General features: G+C 41.2%; 1 protein-coding gene across 1 annotated transcript; it reads left to right on the plus strand.

Moving 5' to 3' along the window:
• Positions 1-2347: 2347 nt before the first annotated feature.
• On the plus strand, positions 2348-14402 carry LOC116263660 (uncharacterized). Its single transcript, XM_031643391.2, has 14 exons — positions 2348-3898; positions 4506-4610; positions 4698-4867; positions 5169-5379; positions 5975-6212; positions 6697-6850; positions 7465-7760; positions 9120-10657; positions 11125-11229; positions 11321-11487; positions 11989-12199; positions 12717-12954; positions 13354-13510; positions 13818-14402. Exons 1-14 carry the CDS (start codon positions 2374-2376, stop codon positions 14112-14114), a joined length of 5412 nt encoding a protein of 1803 aa, XP_031499251.2. The 5' UTR covers positions 2348-2373; the 3' UTR covers positions 14115-14402.
• Positions 14403-20880: the final 6478 nt, after the last annotated feature.

Genomic DNA, 20880 nt, shown 5'->3' on the forward strand with positions numbered 1-20880 from the left:
TATATTAGTCTCCAACTGGGAGAGAAACAGATCTCCCTTGGGGTTAATCCCCAGATGTTAATTCCCAACCATATGAAGGAAGGAGTGGTTTGCACAACATTAGATGTCAAATGAACCGACCTTGTTATACTCAAGCTCAGCTCTTGTAGTAAGTACCCAAGAAAAGCTCATTTTTATGATTGATGCATCTCTAAAAGCTTAATTCTGCAGCTTCAACTTTTGATAAATTAAAAGCCAAACAGATTATTGAAAAGCTTAATCTCTTTCTAGTCCACTGTCCATCCACATGGTCGGAACATGGTTTCAAAAAGATTTCAAGATTGGTTACGTTATTAGCAGAGGAGAGGATGACATTATTGACATGAACGCATTCCATAGATGTGGCGACTAACTGCTGCCTGAGCCCAAGCTTCTTGACTACTGCCATTTACACCAACGTCAAAAAATGCCAAGGAGCCATTCGCCGCTCAATGGATGGCAGGAACAAAGTGGCCAATAAATTGCCAGGCTTTTCGCAGCTTACTCCTAATATTTTGCTGACACTAGCTCCCACGTGACTCCGCCTCTAAGTACCACTATATACAAAAAGTGAATCTTTTATAGCACAAATATTAAAAATAAATAATTTTTATAAGTTTGGTGTGGACAACTAGCCACACATGCCTACATATGGCTCTACCACTGATTGTCAATAATCAAATAGCAATAGCCAATGCTATTGCACGAAATGAAGGCTTTGCCTGAATGAAGGCACTAGGGTGCAAAGTTATGCACTAAATGGATACTATGCTTTCAGAAAATGATTCTTAGTTATACTGGTGCCAATTATCACAGAAAGTAGTATTTGCAGAGAGCAACCCAATTTTGTTTTATCGGTAATTGTAGTGCACAGCAGTATTGACAATTAAATTACTTGCAATCCATCTGCTGAGAAATGGACTATTCGGGAACTTAAACTTTCCTTCCACTAACTTTAGGAAGTTTAGTGTTTGGCACAAATTAAACGTTTCAGTAGTTTGAATTGGGTCCGGGTCCGAGTTGGCTCGACCTATTGAATACCTCTACCTCTACTTGAGCTCGAGTTGTGCTCGGGTTGGTTCTACTTAAGGTGTGTGATTGGGGATGAACACACTAAATTGTGTCCAAGACCCACCCTCGCAGCATTGCCTCTGCACCTGGATAAAATGGATAAACTATTTCTAGTTATTCCATTTTGTTCTATAAAGGGAAGCACATAATTGATGCACTAAGGTGCCAAATAATCAAAATGCCTCTAGTATGTTAAAGGAAAAACCCTCCTCATATTGATTAGAAAATGGAAACTAACAAATTAAATTTCCAAAACATTCTGTTTTTCCTTTTTCAATTTTTTTTTTTATTTAGTATCGGTGGTTCATTCCACCATTATGAAGAGGTGTCACTGCCTCCCCCTTATGCCCTTTACCCTTAAGATTTACAGAGTTTGCTTCAGAATTTATTATGATTTAAAGGAAGAACACATTAGGGTGTGACAACAACCATAAAATTTGTGCATCGTAGCGCTGTTCAACAAGTCTAGCTAACTCGAACTCGCTTGATAAACTGGACTCGAAATGAACTCGACAACCTAAATGAGTAGAGCTCGAGTTTAATGAAATTGAACTCGACTCAAGTTCAAATCGAGTTTACTTTTTTTTCAAGACACTCAGTCGAATTGAGCTAACTCGAGTTCTACTCCAACTTGCTCATGAACAGTCTTAGTGTATCGGATCCTTTTTAAAGTGGGCCTCCGCCAATTATTTCAAAGGACCATCCACCTAAATGATAGTAAGAGTCGTACGTTTATTAGATAGAGAGGGAGATGACAATTTATTTTCAACGGAACGTTCGTTGATTGCATTAAATAGCCAGCACATTGAGAGATACTATCCATAAACACATTATCGTAGAGAAGCTTTCATTTAAGGGTCTGTTTTTTATTATATTCAAATATAAGCCTCACATTTCTAGTTCATCTAATACGGGCCTTACTTTTGCTAGCAACTGCTAATAAAGGGTTCCAATTAACGTGACAGTTAAGACGTAAAAAAAAATTGTGTTTACTTTAGATCATTGTTTTAAAATTAAATTAACAAAAATATGTCGCCTTTTTGTGCAATAGAAAAGTTCGCCTTTCTTATTTTCTATATTCCTAATGCTTCTGCCAAAGTCCACACACATTACGTAATGTACGCCCTTGTTAGTAAACTGAAGCCATAAAAGTAAATGGGGCCTATGTTTGATAATATGGGCAAAGGAAAGGAGCCATTTGAATGAAAACCATGAAAGTTGCAAACTGACCTGGTCGGAAGAGTTTACATAACGAGGAAGAAACAGACGATCTGAATATACTGCATGCTTCTTGGTTCCTCCTCCTCTGTTTCCCATTTCTACGCAGAAGAATCCTGTCATCGTTCACATGGTGGTGGAGCAATGTGCAGAACATGCTGCAGCCTCATTTTCTTAACTGTCCTTCTTTCTCTGCAACTCGCCGAAATGTCTGAGATCCCCAACTGGTATTGCATTCCGACCCCAACCTACTCGGCGAATAGCACCTTCAGCCACAACCTGCAGCCAGCACTGGCCTCTGTGGTAGCCAACGCTTCCATCACCAGCTTCTATGATGCCACCGTGGGCAACAGCTCTGAAAAAGCCATTGCCATGGGCCAATGTCGAGGTGACCTCGACGGTGAGGCTTGCCAAGTATGCCTCTCCGATGCTGCCACCCAGATCACCCAGCGGTGCCCCGTGAACAGAGTGGCTATGTTGTTCCTCCAAGGCTGCATCTTGCACCACCATGACGCCAACTTCACATTACCTCAAATATTCGTGAATATAACTCAATCGAGAAATGAACTCATTCCCGACCCCCAAAGATTCAGGCCGATACTGACTTCCTTCTTCGACAAACAGATCGCTTCCGCCATCATCAACCCTTCAGGCCGCTTATTCTGGGGCGACAAGTTCAGGTACACTCGGAACTTGACTATATACGGCACCGTGCAGTGCGTTCAGTACCTGTCCCCAAACCGCTGCAAAATTTGCTTAGACATAGTTGTCGATCTAATGCTCAAGAGAGTTGCAAATACACAAGCCGCTGTAGCTTACCATAACTTCGAGTGCGTTTTAAGATACGACACCGTTCCCTTTTTCATTCCCCAATTACCTCACAAGATTTCTCCAAGCAGCGCCGTCGCAACTAACTGCTCTCCGCCAGCATTGAGCAACAAGGTTGGCAGCCCCTTTCACAGAAATCTCATGGCTCTACTCTCTTATCTGATAGTGCATGCACCTACCTCTGGCTTCTACAACGATTCCGTGGGCCTGGGCTCCAGCCAAGTATACGGCCAGGCCTTGTGCCGAGGCGACATCCCTGATGACGTTTGCTGGGAGTGCACAGCCCAGGCTTCCACCAAAATCCAGGAGTTGTGCCCCAGCAGTAGAAGAGCAATCGTATGGCTTGACCGTTGTCAATTGCGCTACTCTGATGAAAACGTCGCCGGCGTGTTAGATGTTTATAATAAGGCCTGCCAACCAGCAGCGGAGAATGCATCGGATCCAACCAGCTTCGATCACAATTTGGGAATTCTCATATCCAACCTGACGTCGCTGGCAACTCAGAGCTCTGTCAATCGCCTTTTTGCTACGGGCGTTTCCGTTCTTGCGGAATCGAAGAGGATCTACGCTTTGGTGCAATGCATGAGAGATATCTCTGCAGACCAATGTGCGCTGTGCTTGCAGAACGCAAGCTCTGATATTGTGGGATGTTCTAATGGAAAGCAAGGCGGTCGCATCCTCAGGGGCAGCTGCAGTCTGGCTTTTGGAGTGCACCCCTTCTTTCTCGGCGATCCAACACTATTGCTTTACCAGCACAAGCATGGTGAGTCCCCACTCTTACTCTGCCGAATCACATCCTTAAAGAGATCTAAATTCCTAACCTTTAACATGTTTTGGTGAAAGACTGTCACCATTTTGAGTAGTAATCATGTCGGACCCGTCATTTTTATTGAAAATTGTTTGAAGAAGCAGTTGGTGGCTGTGATGAAGGAACTAGCTTCTTGCTGTTGAACTTGGCAGACTTGTACTTGATTATGAGAACAGGGTCTCAGGTCAGGTCTGCTCTGTTTTATTAGCTTCTGAAAGTATATATTTCTTTCTATTTACCAGCCTCCCCATGTTCGTTTTGGCCTTCGGTACTCGATGGCAAACTAACCTCCCACTATAGTCACCTTGCTTTAGGTTCGTTTTATTGCATTTTTTTCCAAATCTTCACATTTTCTTCTTCTACTTTCTCTAACAAGAAGAAAACAGTATTTTCCAACTTAGAAGGTACTTTTAGATGCTTCTGTGCATTATAGCCTTTTCTTTCTATATATTATTGGGTAACAGTTGTGTGCTACAGTTATATCTGGTCCAGATTTGGACATCTAACAATCTGTGAACAACCACAACTCATCATACAAAAAAAAATCTCCTTTTTTATACAGGTAATAAGCTTTTGGTGATAGTTCTTCTCATCTGCTTAACTGGTGGGCTCCTGCTAGTAGCAGCCTGTGCATTGTGCTTAGTTCGGAGAAGAATGCAACATCTGGGTAAATGTCATGTGCCTTGAATGCTTATCTAGGTCCTTGTCCAGAAAAAATCTCATAATTTCAATTTCCTACTTCATGTCATTTCAGAGAAGCTAAAACAAAAAGAAGCAACCTCAATCGATACTGAGAATGTCGAAGAGAATGAGGAGGCAAACTATGATTTACCGCAGATCAGCCTGAGGACAATAGAAGACGCTACGGATAAATTTTCGGAATCAAATAAGCTTGGGGAAGGTGGATATGGTCCTGTCTATAAGGTAATTGGAGTAATTGATTTAGTCGATTAATCTTTTTCATTGTCAATGACAGAATTACTTTAAACCTCAGCTCAATTTTCTAGGCGCGCGGCAAGCATTAAACTTGAGCTCTATAGTGAAACTGTGTAAGAAAACCTGTGACTTGAACCGTATCTGAAAATTGAAAAAGGTGAACGATTTTAAAAACTAAGGCGAAAAATTAATCCAAATCAATTCTTTCTATGATGAGGAGTTCAAGTTCTGATCCTATTTCTGTATTAGAATGACAAATACAACATCATTGGTGATGCTTTCCTACCAGGGCAAGCTTCCTAATGGACAGGAAGTCGCTATGAAGAGGCTGTCTGGACGGTCTGGGCAAGGTTTGAAGGAATTCAAGAATGAAGTTGAGTTGATAGTCAAACTTCAACATGTAAACCTGGTTAGGCTCATTGCTTGCTGCTTGGAGAAAGGGGAGAAGATGCTCATTTATGAATATATGCCCAATAAAAGCCTAGATTTCTTCCTTAAGGGTTAGTATCTTTCATTCTTTTACCTGAGGTATCTGATTATCAGAAACTGAATCTTTTACTCAATGTCCTTGACGTCTATGGGAAAAAGGTTTTTCTTTGTCAATGTCGCACCTGCGAGAGAGAAGGTGGGGGGCCAAAGTTCCCTGCTTACGATAGTCTCTTCAGGTTCATAAATTTAGTTGCCTGTGAGTAGTGCAGATTATGCTCCGCATTAATAATTGAAAATTCAGTTTCTTTTCTGCATGTCAAGAGAAGCCACCTATTACGCCTTAAAGGCAGCCTCCTCTAAGCACCTCCTCTAAGCATGAATTCGCATGCTTTCTGAAATAAATTCGAGTTTCTCACACAAATTACAAAGTTAATTTATTCTACATGGCAGTTGACGAACATTTTCCCGAAAAGCATGTGCGAAAGGTCTGGAGCATTTGAAAACATCAAAGTTACTTGGTGGGGGACATATAGCTTGCCTTTATCTCGGGTGGAACTGGACTTGTTTGGAACTGTACATTCACAGAGAGAGAGAGAGAGAGAGAGAGAGAGAGAGAGAGAGAGAGAGATTAATCTAATTACAAATATTGAACATTACATTGTGCAGATCTAGAAAGCCGTGTATTGCTGGATTGGGAAAAGAGGTTCAATATCATAATAGGAATAGCAAGGGGGATCCTTTATCTTCACCAAGATTCTCGACTCAATGTCATTCATCGGGATCTCAAAGCGAGCAATGTGTTGTTAGACGAGCAATTGAATCCTAAAATTTCTGACTTTGGATTGGCAAGGATTTTCAGCGGAGTTCAGGGACAGGCAACTACCAGTATCATTGTTGGTACATAGTAAGTTCAAAGCTACCATAAATTTTGGTTACTAAATAGGTCTTGATAATCACCATGACTTCTCTCTTCATCAATTGTAGTTCTGTGCTTCCACCATAGGATCTGATCCGAAAGTCAAATTCTATATGCTTCCTTCATTTACATTAGGTGAAACACTGTGATCTTTTTTAGTGAAGTAGTATCAGAAGATCTGCAGAAACAAATCATTTCTTTTATTTTTATGACTAAACGGCATGCGGATTTGACAGTCCTATACATATAGGATTACAGAGTTGTTGTGACCTCAACTTGTCAAAGAAAAGAAGCAAAAAAATGCTAGTCAAATCATCTTTTTTCAGGTGCTAGTGAACACTGGAGGTGAACCGCATAATTATGTGCCTTGTTTGGTTTAGTCAGTGGGTGATATGAAAAGCAGTTCTATGAAAGCGACTGCCATTTTAAGTTACCTAAGAATCAACTAATGCATTTTCTTTCCTTCTTTCAGTGGATATATGGCTCCAGAGTATGCAATGGATGGTGTGTTTTCTACAAAATCTGATGTCTACAGTTTTGGCATTTTATTGTTTGAAATTATCAGTGGCCAACTGAATTCTGCAATCATTTCTGCAACTCTTCAGGGTCGTGGTCTTGTTGAGCATGTAAGTTTCTCTCTCCCTCTCTCTCTCTCTCTCTGCGTGTGTGTGATTTGAACATCCCCCTCCCCATGATAATGTTGGCTGCAAGTAGTGGTTTTTATCATGGAAATGCATTCAGAGAACTCTTTATCTTTTGAACGGATTTAAGAGATGCCCATCAGAGAGATTATTGCTGGCACGATAAGCACTCAGCAAATTTTCAATTTCTCCATGTATAATTGCATTTGTAACATCAATTGCTGTGCATATTGCTTGTCGTCCATGCAAGAAGATCTATATTCAGGCTGTCTACTTAACAAATTTCGAGGACCATATACATCTGTGCCGCAACATGCAGCTGAAAAATTAGTACTACGGCCCATGGCCATTTAAATTTTTGAATATTTCTCAATCTTGAACATAGTTTTAGTCTGATCAAGTCTTGACTTATTGGGTATTGTGATCTATTCCACTTACACCACACAATCCACACATGGGTATGAGAGGTGAATTACTTCCTTCAAAGAGCTATGAACTAGAACAAATGGTAAACTTGTAGAACAAATGGTAATCTAGCCTATGAGGAGCTAGGAATTCAAGCAACATATGAACAAATATTTACTTCAATTGATGAACAGGCATGGAGCTTGTGGAGCGAAGAAAAAGGGACAGAGTTCATCGATCCAGTCCTCAAAGACGCTGCTACTTCAACAAGTAATCAAATGCTACGATGTCTGCATATTGGCTTTCTCTGCATCCAGGAAGATCCTGCAACCAGGCCAACGATGTCAACGGTGGTTCTCATGCTTGGGAACGATTCGGTGGACCTTCCCTTACCCAAGCAACCTGCATCCTTTGGGGAAAATGTTGCAGATTCAAGCCAACGATGTTCTTCTGTTATTACGTCTGTGGCTTCTGAAATTACCACAAGGTAAGGGCAACAAAGGTTGGACCACCAAGAAATCTGAAGAAAAAGATGTATGCAAGAAACTACGAGTTAATTGATTCTACCTGTATCTAAAGAAACCTTGCACGTTGGCAAACTCTCCGATGATGCCCAACTCCGCTCTGCTTCTCTGAAGAAGCTAAGATATGCTCAACCCGTTAGATTGGGTCTCAGCTTGAGATCGACAAACCTGATTATCAGTGCCTCCGTTCAACTTTTTGGGAAGATAAAAATAAAAATAAAAAAAAATTATAAAGAACTTATCTTTTCAAAAAATTACTAAAATATCTCTCAGTTGCGCACGCATAACGGCGCACACAACTTGCTCTTGTAATGCAACAGAAGATAAACGAGTGAATGATATTTTGGTTCCGCACGTTGACAATGGCACCTCTGACGCCACTGTATATGACGTTATTGTGAGTTATGGGGGAAGACGGGAGACTGCAACTTATAAACTACTCTCAAATGGTTCTGCTTGAGCTACCCATCGACTAAAATTTAGATATATTTGTGCCTCACCCACATAAATTTCTGGGTCACATCATTCAAAACGATGACTGCGTACTAACTCTGCAATTTATTTCAAGCGTTAGTTGTTGGTCGAAATACATTAAATAGCCAGCACATTGACTGACGTTAATAATGCATGGAACTCACCTTATGGCTTTTTAGCTGCTAGATATTTATGTAATAATCTTTTTTTTTTTAAGTTGGCTACACGGATGGCCGTGGCTGTTACGTTTCAAAGCCAAAAAAGCCAAGTTAAAACAATAAGGTGCTTTAGCGTTTTGCAAGCAGAAGATCATATGTGTTTTATACGGGTCTTTTTCAAAGATTCGGGTAGAACTACAACAATTAAATGCTTTCAATTTTTTAAAAGCACGCAATTTATTTGAGCTTAGTTGCATAATATTTTCCCGTAGCTGTCCAAGGAGGTGTGACATGGTGAAGCATGATGGGACTGCTAGGGCTATAAAAAATTAATCCTCACCCACGAATAATTAAGAAAAAAACCTGCTTGGATGCCCAAATGACGAAAGCGTGCCTTAATAAAAGTGCACAGCCGACAGCACCTTAATATATTAAAATAAAAAAACTTTTTAATGTTGAAAATTAATTTGGAGGTCATGTCATCGATTAATCCAATGAAGTGGTTGTGCACATTCAACAAGTACGGACAAAAAATGCGGTTTCTGTTTCTCATAAACTAATATTACATAAATATTTGTGTGCGGTCGCATAAATCTATGAATCCACCAATTGTTGATCATGGCAGGAACAATGGAGTCTTCAACTTGAAACTATACATGACTTAGCTGAGTAATCATACGCCAACTCGTCAAGCATGCCACTTAGCTCCCTCTCCTCCTTTGTTTCCCAAACTTACACGGAAGCATTCTACCATCGTTCACACTGTGGCGACGCAATGTGCAGAACAGGCTGCAGCTTCATTTTCTTAATCGCCCTTCTCCTTCTTCCAGTGCTCGTCAAGTCGGCTGAGAGTCCCTATTGGATTTGCATCGGCGGCGTAAACCTGGCGAACAGCACCTTCAGTCACAACCTGCAGCAAGCACTGGCCTCTCTTGTGGCCAATGTGTCACTCACCGGCTACTACAATGTTACCGTAGGCAAGAGCCCCGATCAAGTCATAGCCGCCGTCCAGTGTCGTGGTGACATTGACGGCGAAGCTTGCGAGGTCTGCGTCTCTGATGCTGCCTCACAGGTCACTCTGCGATGCCCCAGGAACAGAGTGGTTGCCGTTGTCCTCCAGAGCTGCTTCATGTACGTCACCGATCCCAACTTTACGATTCCTCGATCGTTTATGAATGTCTCCTTCCAGACAGCTGAAGCCGTCCCCGACCCTGAAAGATTCAAGCCCATGCTCACCTCCTTCTTCAACAATCTCATCATTTCCGCCACCACCAACCCTTCAGGCCGCTTGTATTGGGGAGACAGTTTCAGGTATACTCAGAACTTGACTGTCTATGCCATGGCGCAGTGCCTTCAGAACCTAACACCAAAGAGCTGCAAACCTTGTTTAGACCAAGCCTTGGCTATAATGCTTAAAGATGCTACAGATACAACAAGCAGTACAGTTTTCCTTAATATCGAATGTGGTGTAGGTTACGACATCTTTCCCTTTTTCACTCCCCCACCTCACAAGATTGCTCCAAGCAGCGCCATTTCCATCTCAACTAGCTGCTTCCCACCATCGTTGATCGACAAGGTTAGCAGCCCGTTTCATAGAAACCTCAAGGCCTTGCTCAATAATTATCTGATAGTGTATGCACCTTTCCCTGGCTTCTACGACGAAACCGTCGGCTTGGGCTCTAGCCAAGTTTACGGCCAAGCCTTGTGCCGAGGTGACATCACTAAAGATGTTTGCTGGCATTGCATAGCCCAGGCTTCTACCAAAATCCAAGAGTCATGCCCCAGCAGCAGAAGGGCAATCATATGGCTCGACCTCTGCCAATTGCGCTACTCCGACGAGAACTTTGCCGGCACAGTTGATGTCCAGAACAGGGCATGCCAACCATCAGCGGAGAACACATCGAATCCGACGAGCTTCGATGAGAATTTGAGAATCCTCATCTCCAACTTGACCTCCAAGGCCGTGCAGAGCTCTCCCAGTCATCTCTTTGCTACAGGAAAGTCCCTGCTTCCTTACTCACAAACGATCTACGCTTTAGTGCAGTGCGTGAGAGACATATCTGCAGACCAATGTGGGTGGTGCTTGCGGAATGCCAGCGCTGATATTGACGGGTGCTTTAATGGAAGGCAAGGCGGTCGAATCCTCAGGGGAAGCTGTAGCCTGGCTTTTGGGATGCAGTCCTTCTTTTCAGGCGATCCGGCGCTGGTTTCATCTGTGCAGCCTAATCATGGTGAGTGCGACTCTTACTCTGCCCCTTACATGCTCAAGGTCCAAGGAGATCTACGATCCTAATTGTCAGTCCGCCATTTTGAGCATCAATTGTGTTAAAAATGGTTTGAAGACGGAACGCGATCAAGCAGGAAAGTGCGTTCAAGGGTTGCCACGAACTCGTTCTAAAGCATTTTAGTCCTTAATTTTTTACTTTCATCTTAGGATGATTAATCCCACTGCCCGAACTAGATTTGAATCCCTCCTCACTAGAAGCGGTGAGATCATCTCTACTTGCTTCAGTGGCCCACGTCAGCCCATAGAAGCTACTCTTAGATGGTTCTATGCCTTGTGGGGGCCTTTTTCTTTCCAAATATAAAGTTTGTCAGATAACTCCTGTACGCTGTACTTCTGTCTGCTCCCATTTGCACCGTCTAATATTTTGTAAACAACCATATCATACACATAACCATTATACTTTGGAAACAGGGCACCGCCGCCGATGGATGCTGGTTCTCATTTGCTTCATTGGTGGGCTACTGCTTACAGCAGCCTTCGCTTTTTGCTTAGTTGGGAAACTAAAACAACATCTAGGTAAAGTTGACGTGCCTTGAAAGACTCTACAGGCCTAATGTTCACCATAAAAGTTCATCATTTTGATTCCCACTTCTTCATGTCCTTTTAGAGAAGCTAAAACAGAAAGAGACAACTCTCACTGATACTGAGAGTGCAGAAGAGAATGAGACAACTTTTGATTTACCACAAATCCGCCTGAGGACAATACAAGATGCTACAGATAAATTTTCGGAATCAAAAAAGCTTGGAGAAGGTGGATATGGACCTGTCTACAAGGTAATTGGAGTAATTAGTTCTTCGTCGATTCATTCTTCTGTTATTCATTCTTATATTTAACAAAATTACTGTAATGGTGATCCATGGGATCCTGTCACTTAATTGTGACAAAGTGTCGATTTCTGAACTTCTTGATAAGGGTCACCGACTTTCTGACAATAGTCAGAAAACGACTTAACTTTCTGACCATGCGTTGGCAGAGTTTACCGTCCCAATCGAATTGAAATTTATTTCTCTTATTTGATTTACTCGGAGAAGTTCTTACACATCAGTAGGTAACAGGCATTAAACCTGAGTGAGCTCCATGTTGTCAAAGAGCTGTAAGCGTGTGACCCGGACCATATCTGAAAAATAAAGTAGCGAAAAAATATTCAAAATGAAGGGAAATTAATTGATCCCAAGTTGGAGTTTCCCTACATGCATTAACGAGGAGCAGAAGCTTGGAGATTATTTACTTTTAATAAAATGGCAAATAAATAATTGATGATGCTTTCAAACTAGGGGAAGCTTCCCGATGGACAGGAAGTAGCTGTGAAGAGGCTTTCCGGACGATCTAGGCAGGGTTTAAAGCAGTTCAGGAATGAAGTTGAGTCGATGGCAAAACTTCAACACACAAACCTGGTCAGGCTCATTGGTTGCTGCTCAGAAAAAGGGGAGAAGTTGCTCATATATGAATATATGCCCAACAAAAGCCTTGATTTCATCCTAAGGGGTTGGTATTTTGATTTCTTTCACACGGTTACACATACATAGAAAGGGCACGTAAAGTCTGAATGGAGTAGTTTCATGAGGTTTAGAGATTCGCCGCCTATGAGAACCACATATGGTGGCCTGCAAAATGTACTGAAAATATAGTTTATTTTCTGCATGTCAAGAGATGCCAGTATATCTTGTGCTTTTAGATGAAATTTTCAAGTTCACCACGCAAATTACAAACTTAATTTCAACTTGGTGGCAGCATATGATCATGTTCGATGAAAACAAGTGAGAAAGGTATGAAATATTTCGAAGGAGGACCCCGACTAAAGACATAGTTTAGTCAAATTTCGAAAATTCAAGTGCTGCTTGGAAGTATAGGACACATACCTTGTTTAATCCCACGTCTAGCTATAACTTTTCTGAAACTCTGCAACCAGAGAGAGAGAGAGAGAGAGAGAGAGAGAGAGAGAGAGAGAGAGAGAGAGAGAGAGGTTGCTCAAATGAAAGTTATTAAACAATACAATGTGCAGATCCAGAAAGGCGTGCATCGTTGGACTGGGAAAAAAGGTTCAATATCATCATAGGAATTGCAAGGGGGATGCTTTATCTACACCAAGATTCTCGACTCAACATCATTCATAGGGATCTCAAAGCTAGCAACGTGCTGTTAGACGAACAACTGCATCCTAAGATTTCTGACTTCGGATTGGCAAGGATCTTCAGTGGAGTTCAGGGACATGCAACTACCAGTGTCATTGTTGGTACATAGTAAGTGCAACGCTGCCACAAATATTGATTGCTCTACAAGTCTTTATAATCCCCTTAACTTAGTCTCTTCATCATAAATTTCCATAATACAATGGTGCCTGGCTTCCACGGTATATGATCTGGAAGTCAAATTCTGGAAATAACGTGGATCCGTTCTAGTGAATTAGTGACTGGACAACTTAAAGTTCTTTCTTAATAGAAAGACCTTATAGAAAAACCAAAACAAAAAACTGCGGGACAAAAGTTCTTTCTTCAGACTATGAGTGAACAGTAATGAAGATGAACTGCATAGTTATGTGGCCCTTGGTTTGTCAATAGACAACCTTGCGATCTGTATGAAGTGACTGCCCTTTTGAGTTATCTTAGAATCAACTAATGCAGTTCTTTTCCTTCTGTCAGTGGATATATGGCTCCAGAGTATGCCATGGATGGTGTGTTTTCTACAAAATCTGATGTCTACAGCTTTGGTATTTTGTTGTTGGAAATCATCAACGGCCAACTGAATGCTGCAAGTTTTTGTGTTACTCCTGATGAGAGTTGCAGCCTCGTTGACCGTGTAAGTCCCTATCTCTCTCTTCTCTGAAGAAGATTCATATTCTAGCTTTACTAGGAGCATATACTTCTATTACTCAACATGCAATGCTTGAAACATGCATCTTTTGAGGGGCATGGCATGTAGGACCTTAGATCTGAGTGGAGAACTTGACTTCCCTCAAAAATCTATGAACTAAAAGAAATGTGTAAAAGTATAGGAAGTTATGCTTCTAGAAGTATAAAGGTATTTTCAAGTTCTCACATATAGGGTAATAGGAATTCAACTGACATATCAGCAAAAAATTACTTGAATTGATCTTGGCAAGCAGGCATGGAGATCGTGGTGTGAAGAAAAAGGAACAGAGTTCATCGATCCAGTCCTCAAAGACATTACTACTTCAACAACTGATCAAATGCTAAGGTGTTTGCAAATTGGCTTGCTCTGCATTGAAGAAGATGCTGCAACTAGGCCAACCATGTCAACGGTGCTTATCATGCTTGGGAACAATTCTTTGGACCTTCCCGTGCCCACACAACCTGCATTCATCATGGAAAATGCTACAGAATCAAGCCTACAACGTTCTTATGTTATTCGTCCTGTTGCTTATGAAATTACCACTTGGTAAAAGAGACAAAGCTTGCACACCAAGTGTACCTAAACATGAAAGAGATCGTACCAATCTACTGGAAGCATTTGAGAAGTAACCATATATCTACTGGTTTAGACAATTGACAATGACTTTTCACCTGATAGTTTAGGTCTCGCCATTCCTCCCTTTCATATGTGGGCGTAGGGCCGACGATCCTCACCCATGGCGAAAGGTTGATGGGGTTGTTCAATAATGGAAAAGAGTTGGAGGCACCACTTCAGTGAAAGGCCGGCTAGCATCGAGAAGGAAGAACAATGGAACCCTGCATCTAGAAGTGGTTCTTAGTCATAGAACAGGATGATGTACTGTTTACTGTATGTTTTTTTTTTGGATAATGACATATTCGGATTAATAGTTGCATACAAATGAATAAAAGCCTATATTATACCAAAATTTAAATATGAATTCACAATCCGATCTGATCTGGAACTGATTTTTAAATTCATAACAGAATCTGAGTTGTTAACGAAATCTGAATGGTATTAACTATTAAGAACTGACTTTCACGATGTATGAAGTATGAACATAGGATATATAGAGATATCTATTCAAGACTTGATCCAATACGGTCTCACAGAACATGAATTTTCAGCCGTGAATGCTACCAGAACTCGAAGTGGTAATGAAACACAAGATGAACGACTGAATGATAGTTTGGTTCCCCACATTGACAATGGCACATTTGACGCCACTGTACATGACGTTATCGTGGGTTGTTATCAAAATATAAAAAACCATATGTGAAGCATGCGTTCTCACTGTGCTTTAATTTTAAAAAACAATATTTAATTTAATTACTAAATATATGCAGCGCATGATACGACTGCTAAGGAGGGTGATCGCTGGACAAATTTAATATGCTCCGGGTGCAATACTATGTGTGCCCCTCAGAGTTATTAAAAAACTGATAACTACATAAGAATAATATGAGGGCTAGTTGGGTGCTATTTGAGAAGTCGGGAGAGCGCCACTTATAAGTTACTCTCAAAGGGAAATGTCAAACTTGAACTCCTGTGGGAAATTGTAGAGGTCTGCAGAAAGCAGGGGAAGAGGTAATCTGCATAAAACAGGGGAGAAACTCATACGCAGGTGAGAGAGAGAAAGAGCATTTCACACAATTTTTATTCACACATATTTTTCTTCTTTACATCAGACTATTTATATATACGTGACACACTTTCATTACGTTACAGCTGTACAATCTATTGGAGGGTGAGCTGCCATGCTTGTCGCAACAGTCTCACAACTATAGTTGGGTCTTACATACTAACACTCCCCCTCAAGTTGGAGATCCTAATTCTAGAATTCCCAACTTGTTTATTCTATTGAAGCTGTCCTTACATAGCGGTTTTGTAAATATATCAGCTAGCTGCTCCTCGCTTCTAACAAACACAGGTTTTATCTCGTTTTTCTGGACTTTCTCTCTGATGAAGTGGCAGTCCACCTCTATATGTTTTGTTTTTTCATGAAACACTGGATTAACACAGATGTACATTGCAGCTTTGTTGTCACACTTGAGTTCCATTGTTTCATCCACTTTGACGCCAAGATCAGTAAGGACATACTTGATCCACAACAATTCACATGTAATGACATGGCCCTATACTCGGCTTCCGCACTTGATCTAGCTACAACTAGTTGCTTTTTACTTTTCCAGGTTACTAAGTTTTTTCCTACGAAACTGCAATATCCAGCAATTGATTTTCTGTCATTGGTGTCTCTTGCCCAATCGGCGTCTGAATAGCCTGTAACATTCAGACCTCCACCTCTTCTCATAAGAATTCCCCTATTAGGTGTTCCTTTGAGAAACCTCACTATTCTATGCAAAGCCTCTAAATGTTGTTTTCTTGGACAGTGGCTTAATCTGCTCAGGCCTTGTGGCTGTCAAGTAGATGATCTTTCCAATGAGTCGCTGAAAGCTCCCTATGTCTTTATCTAACTCTCCTTCATCCTTCAGAAGTTTTATGTTTGCTTCCATTGGTGTCTCTGCCTTTTTTGCATTCAGCATACCTGTTTCTTTTAGTAAATCAAGTAGATACTTTCGTTGACACATAAAAATTCCTTTAGATGATTGTGCTACTTCTATTCCTAGAAAGTAGCTCTGTTTTCCCCAATGTTTGATCTCAAATTGACTATTGAGAGCTTTCTTTGTGAGTTCCATAAACCTGTCATCATCGCCTACTAATAATATGTCATCAACATAGACTATAACCACACTATTTTTCCCTTGGTTAGAAATGTGAGTAGACAGCGAGTGATCTGAGGCATTTTGTATATAATTCAGTTCTTTTAGTTTCTGACTGAATTTGGCATTCCATGTTCTAGGGGACTGTTTCAGTCCATAGAGAGATTTTCTTAATTTGCACACTGCTTTAGGAACTGAGCTACATTCAACACCTTGTGGCAGATCCGTATATATTTCCTCATCTAGATCGCCATTGAGGAAAGCATTTTTTACGTCAAGTTGAGGTAAACTCCACTTCTTTACTGCAGCCACTGATAACACCACTCTTATGGTGTTCATTTTCGCAACGGGGGCAAACGTTTCATGATAGTCAATTCCTTCCTTATGAGTGTAGTCCTTCGCTACTAGTCTTGTTTTGAATCTTTCTATCTCTCCACTGCTTTTGTATTTGATTTTAAATGTCCACTTGCATCCCATAGTTTTTTTCCCATTTGGTAAGGTTACTATATCCCATGTTTTGTTTTTTTGTAGTGCCCTCAACTCTTCCTGAATTGCTGCAAGCCAACTTGGAGATTGACAAGCTTCAGTGAAGTTTGTGGGCTCCTTTTGTGCATATATTTTGGTCAGGAGCTTTGATACAACTCAGAGTAATTTTCTAGTCTCACATCATTTAACAATGAGTATTGATTCTGCCCTTGCGCATAGTAGCTGTAAAAATCATTAAACTTTGCTGGTGGTCTACTTATTCTTGTAGATCTTCTGACATGTTGTTGGGATTCATGAGGACTAGTGTCGTTGTTGTTGTTGTTGTTGTTTTCAGTACCATTCTCATTGCTCGTGGATCCATTCATTGATACCTCTGTTTGTGTATAAATTCCTGTGTCTGTCATTGGTGATAAGGTAGGTAACGGTAATGATGGCAGAGATGGTGACATTTAAGGAGCCACCCATCTCTTCATCCACTCCCCCTGATTCAAACTCTGCACATCAGTAAAATATGACAGATCTTCTACTACCTTAACATCTCTTGAAATAGAGAATTTTTGAGAGTTTGAATCAAAGCACTTGTATCCCTTTTTCGAGGAGGAGTAACCAAGGAAGATGCACTTGACAACACATTTTTGGAATTTGTTTCTGTTATGATCTTGTACATGCACAAAACAAATAGCACCAAATGCACATAGATGAGCAAGAGATGGCTGTCTATTATATAATATTTCAAATGGGCTTTTATTCAAGTCAACGGCTTGCTGTTCTGTTAATCAAATAGCAAGAAGTAGCAATTGCTTCAGGCCAAAAACTGTCAGGGACATTCATGTGAAACAATATGGCTCTTGTAATATTTAGCAAATGTCTATTCTTCCTCTCGCATATACCATTCTGCTGCGGAGTCCCTGAGCATGTCAATTGTGGAAGAATTCCATGTGCTTTAAAGAAATTGTCAAACTGCACATTAACAAACTCTCCACCATTGTCTAATCTTATTGTTTTTATGCATTTATCAAACTGTGTCTCAATCATCTTGTGAAATTTTTTGAAACAATCAAATACTTCATCCTTTTTCTTTAGAAAGTATATCCAACTCATGCATGACTTATCATCGATTAGTAGCAGAAAGTATTTGAATTGAAGTTTGGAAAGTGTGGGAGCCGGTCCCCATACATCGGCATGAATCAAATAAAAAATCCTTTCACTGTTTGTTTCAGATTGAAGGAAAGGTAACCTTGTCATCTTAGCAAACTCACATTCTTCACAAACAGAAAAATCACACACAAGATTTGGAAACATTGTTTTAAGTATTCCATTTGAAGGATGTCCTAATCTGCAGTGCCAAAGGTGGGATGATTCACTGTTCTTTGTTGTAAGAAAAGCTTTAGACTGTTGTAAATCAAGGAAGTATAGCCCATCCTTTTCGTAGCCTTCACCAATCTTCATATGGGATGTTGGGTCCAACAGAGTTACTCTCTTCTTGGAAAAGATAACATCGCAGTTAAGATCCCTTGTTAGCTTGCTAACTGATAGAAGGTTATTAGAGAACTTTTGAACATATAATGCTGAACTGTATTTATTTTTAAACGACAGATGTCCAATTCCTTTAACTGATTTCATTGAGCCATCTGCCATCTGTAACTTTGTGTTACTGATATGTGTAATTGTAAGACCCACGATTTCTTTTTTTTTTTCCCTTATCTTTTTGTAACTGTCACATTTACCATATTGGGAAGTTATAACTGCAAAAGGGAAATGGAGTGGGGAGAAAAGAAACTGAAAACAACATTCGGGAGGTTTTGTAGAGGGTTTATTTAACCCCATGTTTCAGAAAATGATCATTTCTTTACTGCATTCATAGAGGGAGAAGGTGAGGAAGAGATCCTCATTTGTGCTGGTGGCTGATGGAAAGGAACGAGAAGCAAAAGGGGTTGCTGCTGGAAATCAATCTCAATTAAAAGGTATGGGGACATTCAGCTGTGAACGTACCATGTAGCCTTGTATTTTCTGGTTGATTATGATGGATAGAGATACTTATATTCATGTTGTAATAGAATCCATGTGAGGTGTTGCATGTTGATATGTTATTTGTTGTTCTTTATTCGAGTTATCTTTGAATCTCTAGAACGAAGCATGCCAAAGTTAGGTTTGGAGATCCTCCGTATTGTGCTATGTATTCCAATCTGTGAGAAACAGAGATTCCAGCCGACCCTAAAACTGAGCATGCACATTTATGTTAAGGGATTTGTTATAGGGTTCTAACAAATCACAGGAAGTAATCATATACCAGAACCCTCGCAAAGGGTCTGGCCACAGAATTTGTGATACAAAGTTGATTGAGGGAAGACTCTGTTGTCATCCAGAACTTAAGATTATACCAAACCAAAGAGAAGGGCAGTTCAGAATGTCGTCAATAGAAGGCAACACCAGTTTTGCTTGACTTAGGGTAAACCCAAAATCAGCAAGCAAATGGGATGCGGGAAGGAAATACACTAGATTTTACCAAAGAGTAGAGGCAATCGCCCACCCGACTGGAAACCAGTCGTTTTTCTCACATGGGAGGCAGAGAGGCGACTTGGGAAAGACTGGACTGCAGCGTCGTCTTTTTGCAGTTCCCTCTTTGCTTGTGGCCCATCCCCGTCGCAGCAAAGGTGGTGCTGAAAGAACAACAACAGCGGAGGAGACGACGGATGAAAGCTTGCGTCGGTTGGTTGGCGCAGCAGTGGAAGGCCTGAGTGAAGGATCTCGTGGGAGGAAGGTAGAGCTCTCTCTCCCACTCGGGTTGGGTTTCTTCTTTCAAGTTCAGTGAAAGTGCCACCGTCAGTCGGACGGTGGGTGGCGGCGTGGTAAACCCAAACGCAGAAACAGAGGCCTCTTTCCCTCTCTGGTTTCGTTCTCTTGAAGACAGGAGGAGGCGGCGGCGGAAGCTGTCAAACGGCCGGTGGGCGCAGCAGCGTGGAAACCCAATGCCGGATCCTTCCCTAGTTCTGGATGAGGAAGACGGTGGAAGCTCCACCGTCGGTCGCCTTTGAAGAAGAAGAGACTCCACCGCCGGACGAACACAAAGACGAGGAAGAAGTGCTCGTGAGGAGAGAGAAAACGAAGCGGTGAAATAAAAGAAAAAGGAGGATCGACGGGTTTTATAGCAAAGTTGGAAAATTTCAAAGCGGGTCCACCTCTTTAGCAAAATTTACGAAAAGGCTGTTATAATTTTTAATCATTCATGCCACAACGTTTTTACTAAAAACATCTTCAAAAAGGGGTCCACAAAAGTTATTTTCTATAAGAACAAAAGAACTCTTTCGAAATTGTGAATCAGTACCCTTTGAATTCTTGAAATTGCCAAAAGAGGGTTTTTATAAATTTGTTTGCAATTTCGATGGAAAAACCGTAAGTTATGCATTCTTGCTCTATGGTACCTTTTGTATTATTTAAATTTCAGGAAAAAGGGTGTTGAACCCTCTTGTTTTGAAGTAGTGATTATTGTGTTAATTTTGAACGTGTTGTGTTTTGCGCTATGGCATTACTACTCGACTTTGCTTTGTTGTCATTAAATTGAATTAGAAAATGGCTTATTGCTTCTGTCTAAGAAATCGAGCTTGAGGGCGGTTTCTGTGAGTGGTAATAGACAAGGTCTAATAATGGTAAACTGTCACATTTGTAATTCGAAGGCGAAACGTGAACTTTGTGCGATGGTTTGTGTGAGTGCGAGCTTTTGTTGTTGCCCAGTGTTTGGTTTTGTCCCGGGAGGTAGTGGTGCGCGAGACTCACTGTTGTCGCCCACTCCTCTATCTGTACTGGAGGGCCCACAGGGTATTGGGCGGCACAAGGGCCCGAGATTCTGTTCTGTTTCTGTTTAGGAGCGAGACGTCTCCTGGTCTCTCAGCCCGGGTTCCTAAAGAGACCATGCTGCTGCAGCGACGATCTGGGATATCTCAAGAGGCTTCACTGCAGGTACCCTCGATCCGTTGGATCGCCTGGTGAAGAGATGTTCTGTTCTGCCCGTGAGTAACCACGAGGATTTCTGTTGCTCGGCACGATGACCATGACATTATCAGAGAACCACGG

Source organism: Nymphaea colorata, chromosome 11, assembly GCF_008831285.2.
Source record: "Nymphaea colorata isolate Beijing-Zhang1983 chromosome 11, ASM883128v2, whole genome shotgun sequence".
In the NCBI taxonomy this organism is placed as follows: domain Eukaryota; kingdom Viridiplantae; phylum Streptophyta; class Magnoliopsida; order Nymphaeales; family Nymphaeaceae; genus Nymphaea; species Nymphaea colorata.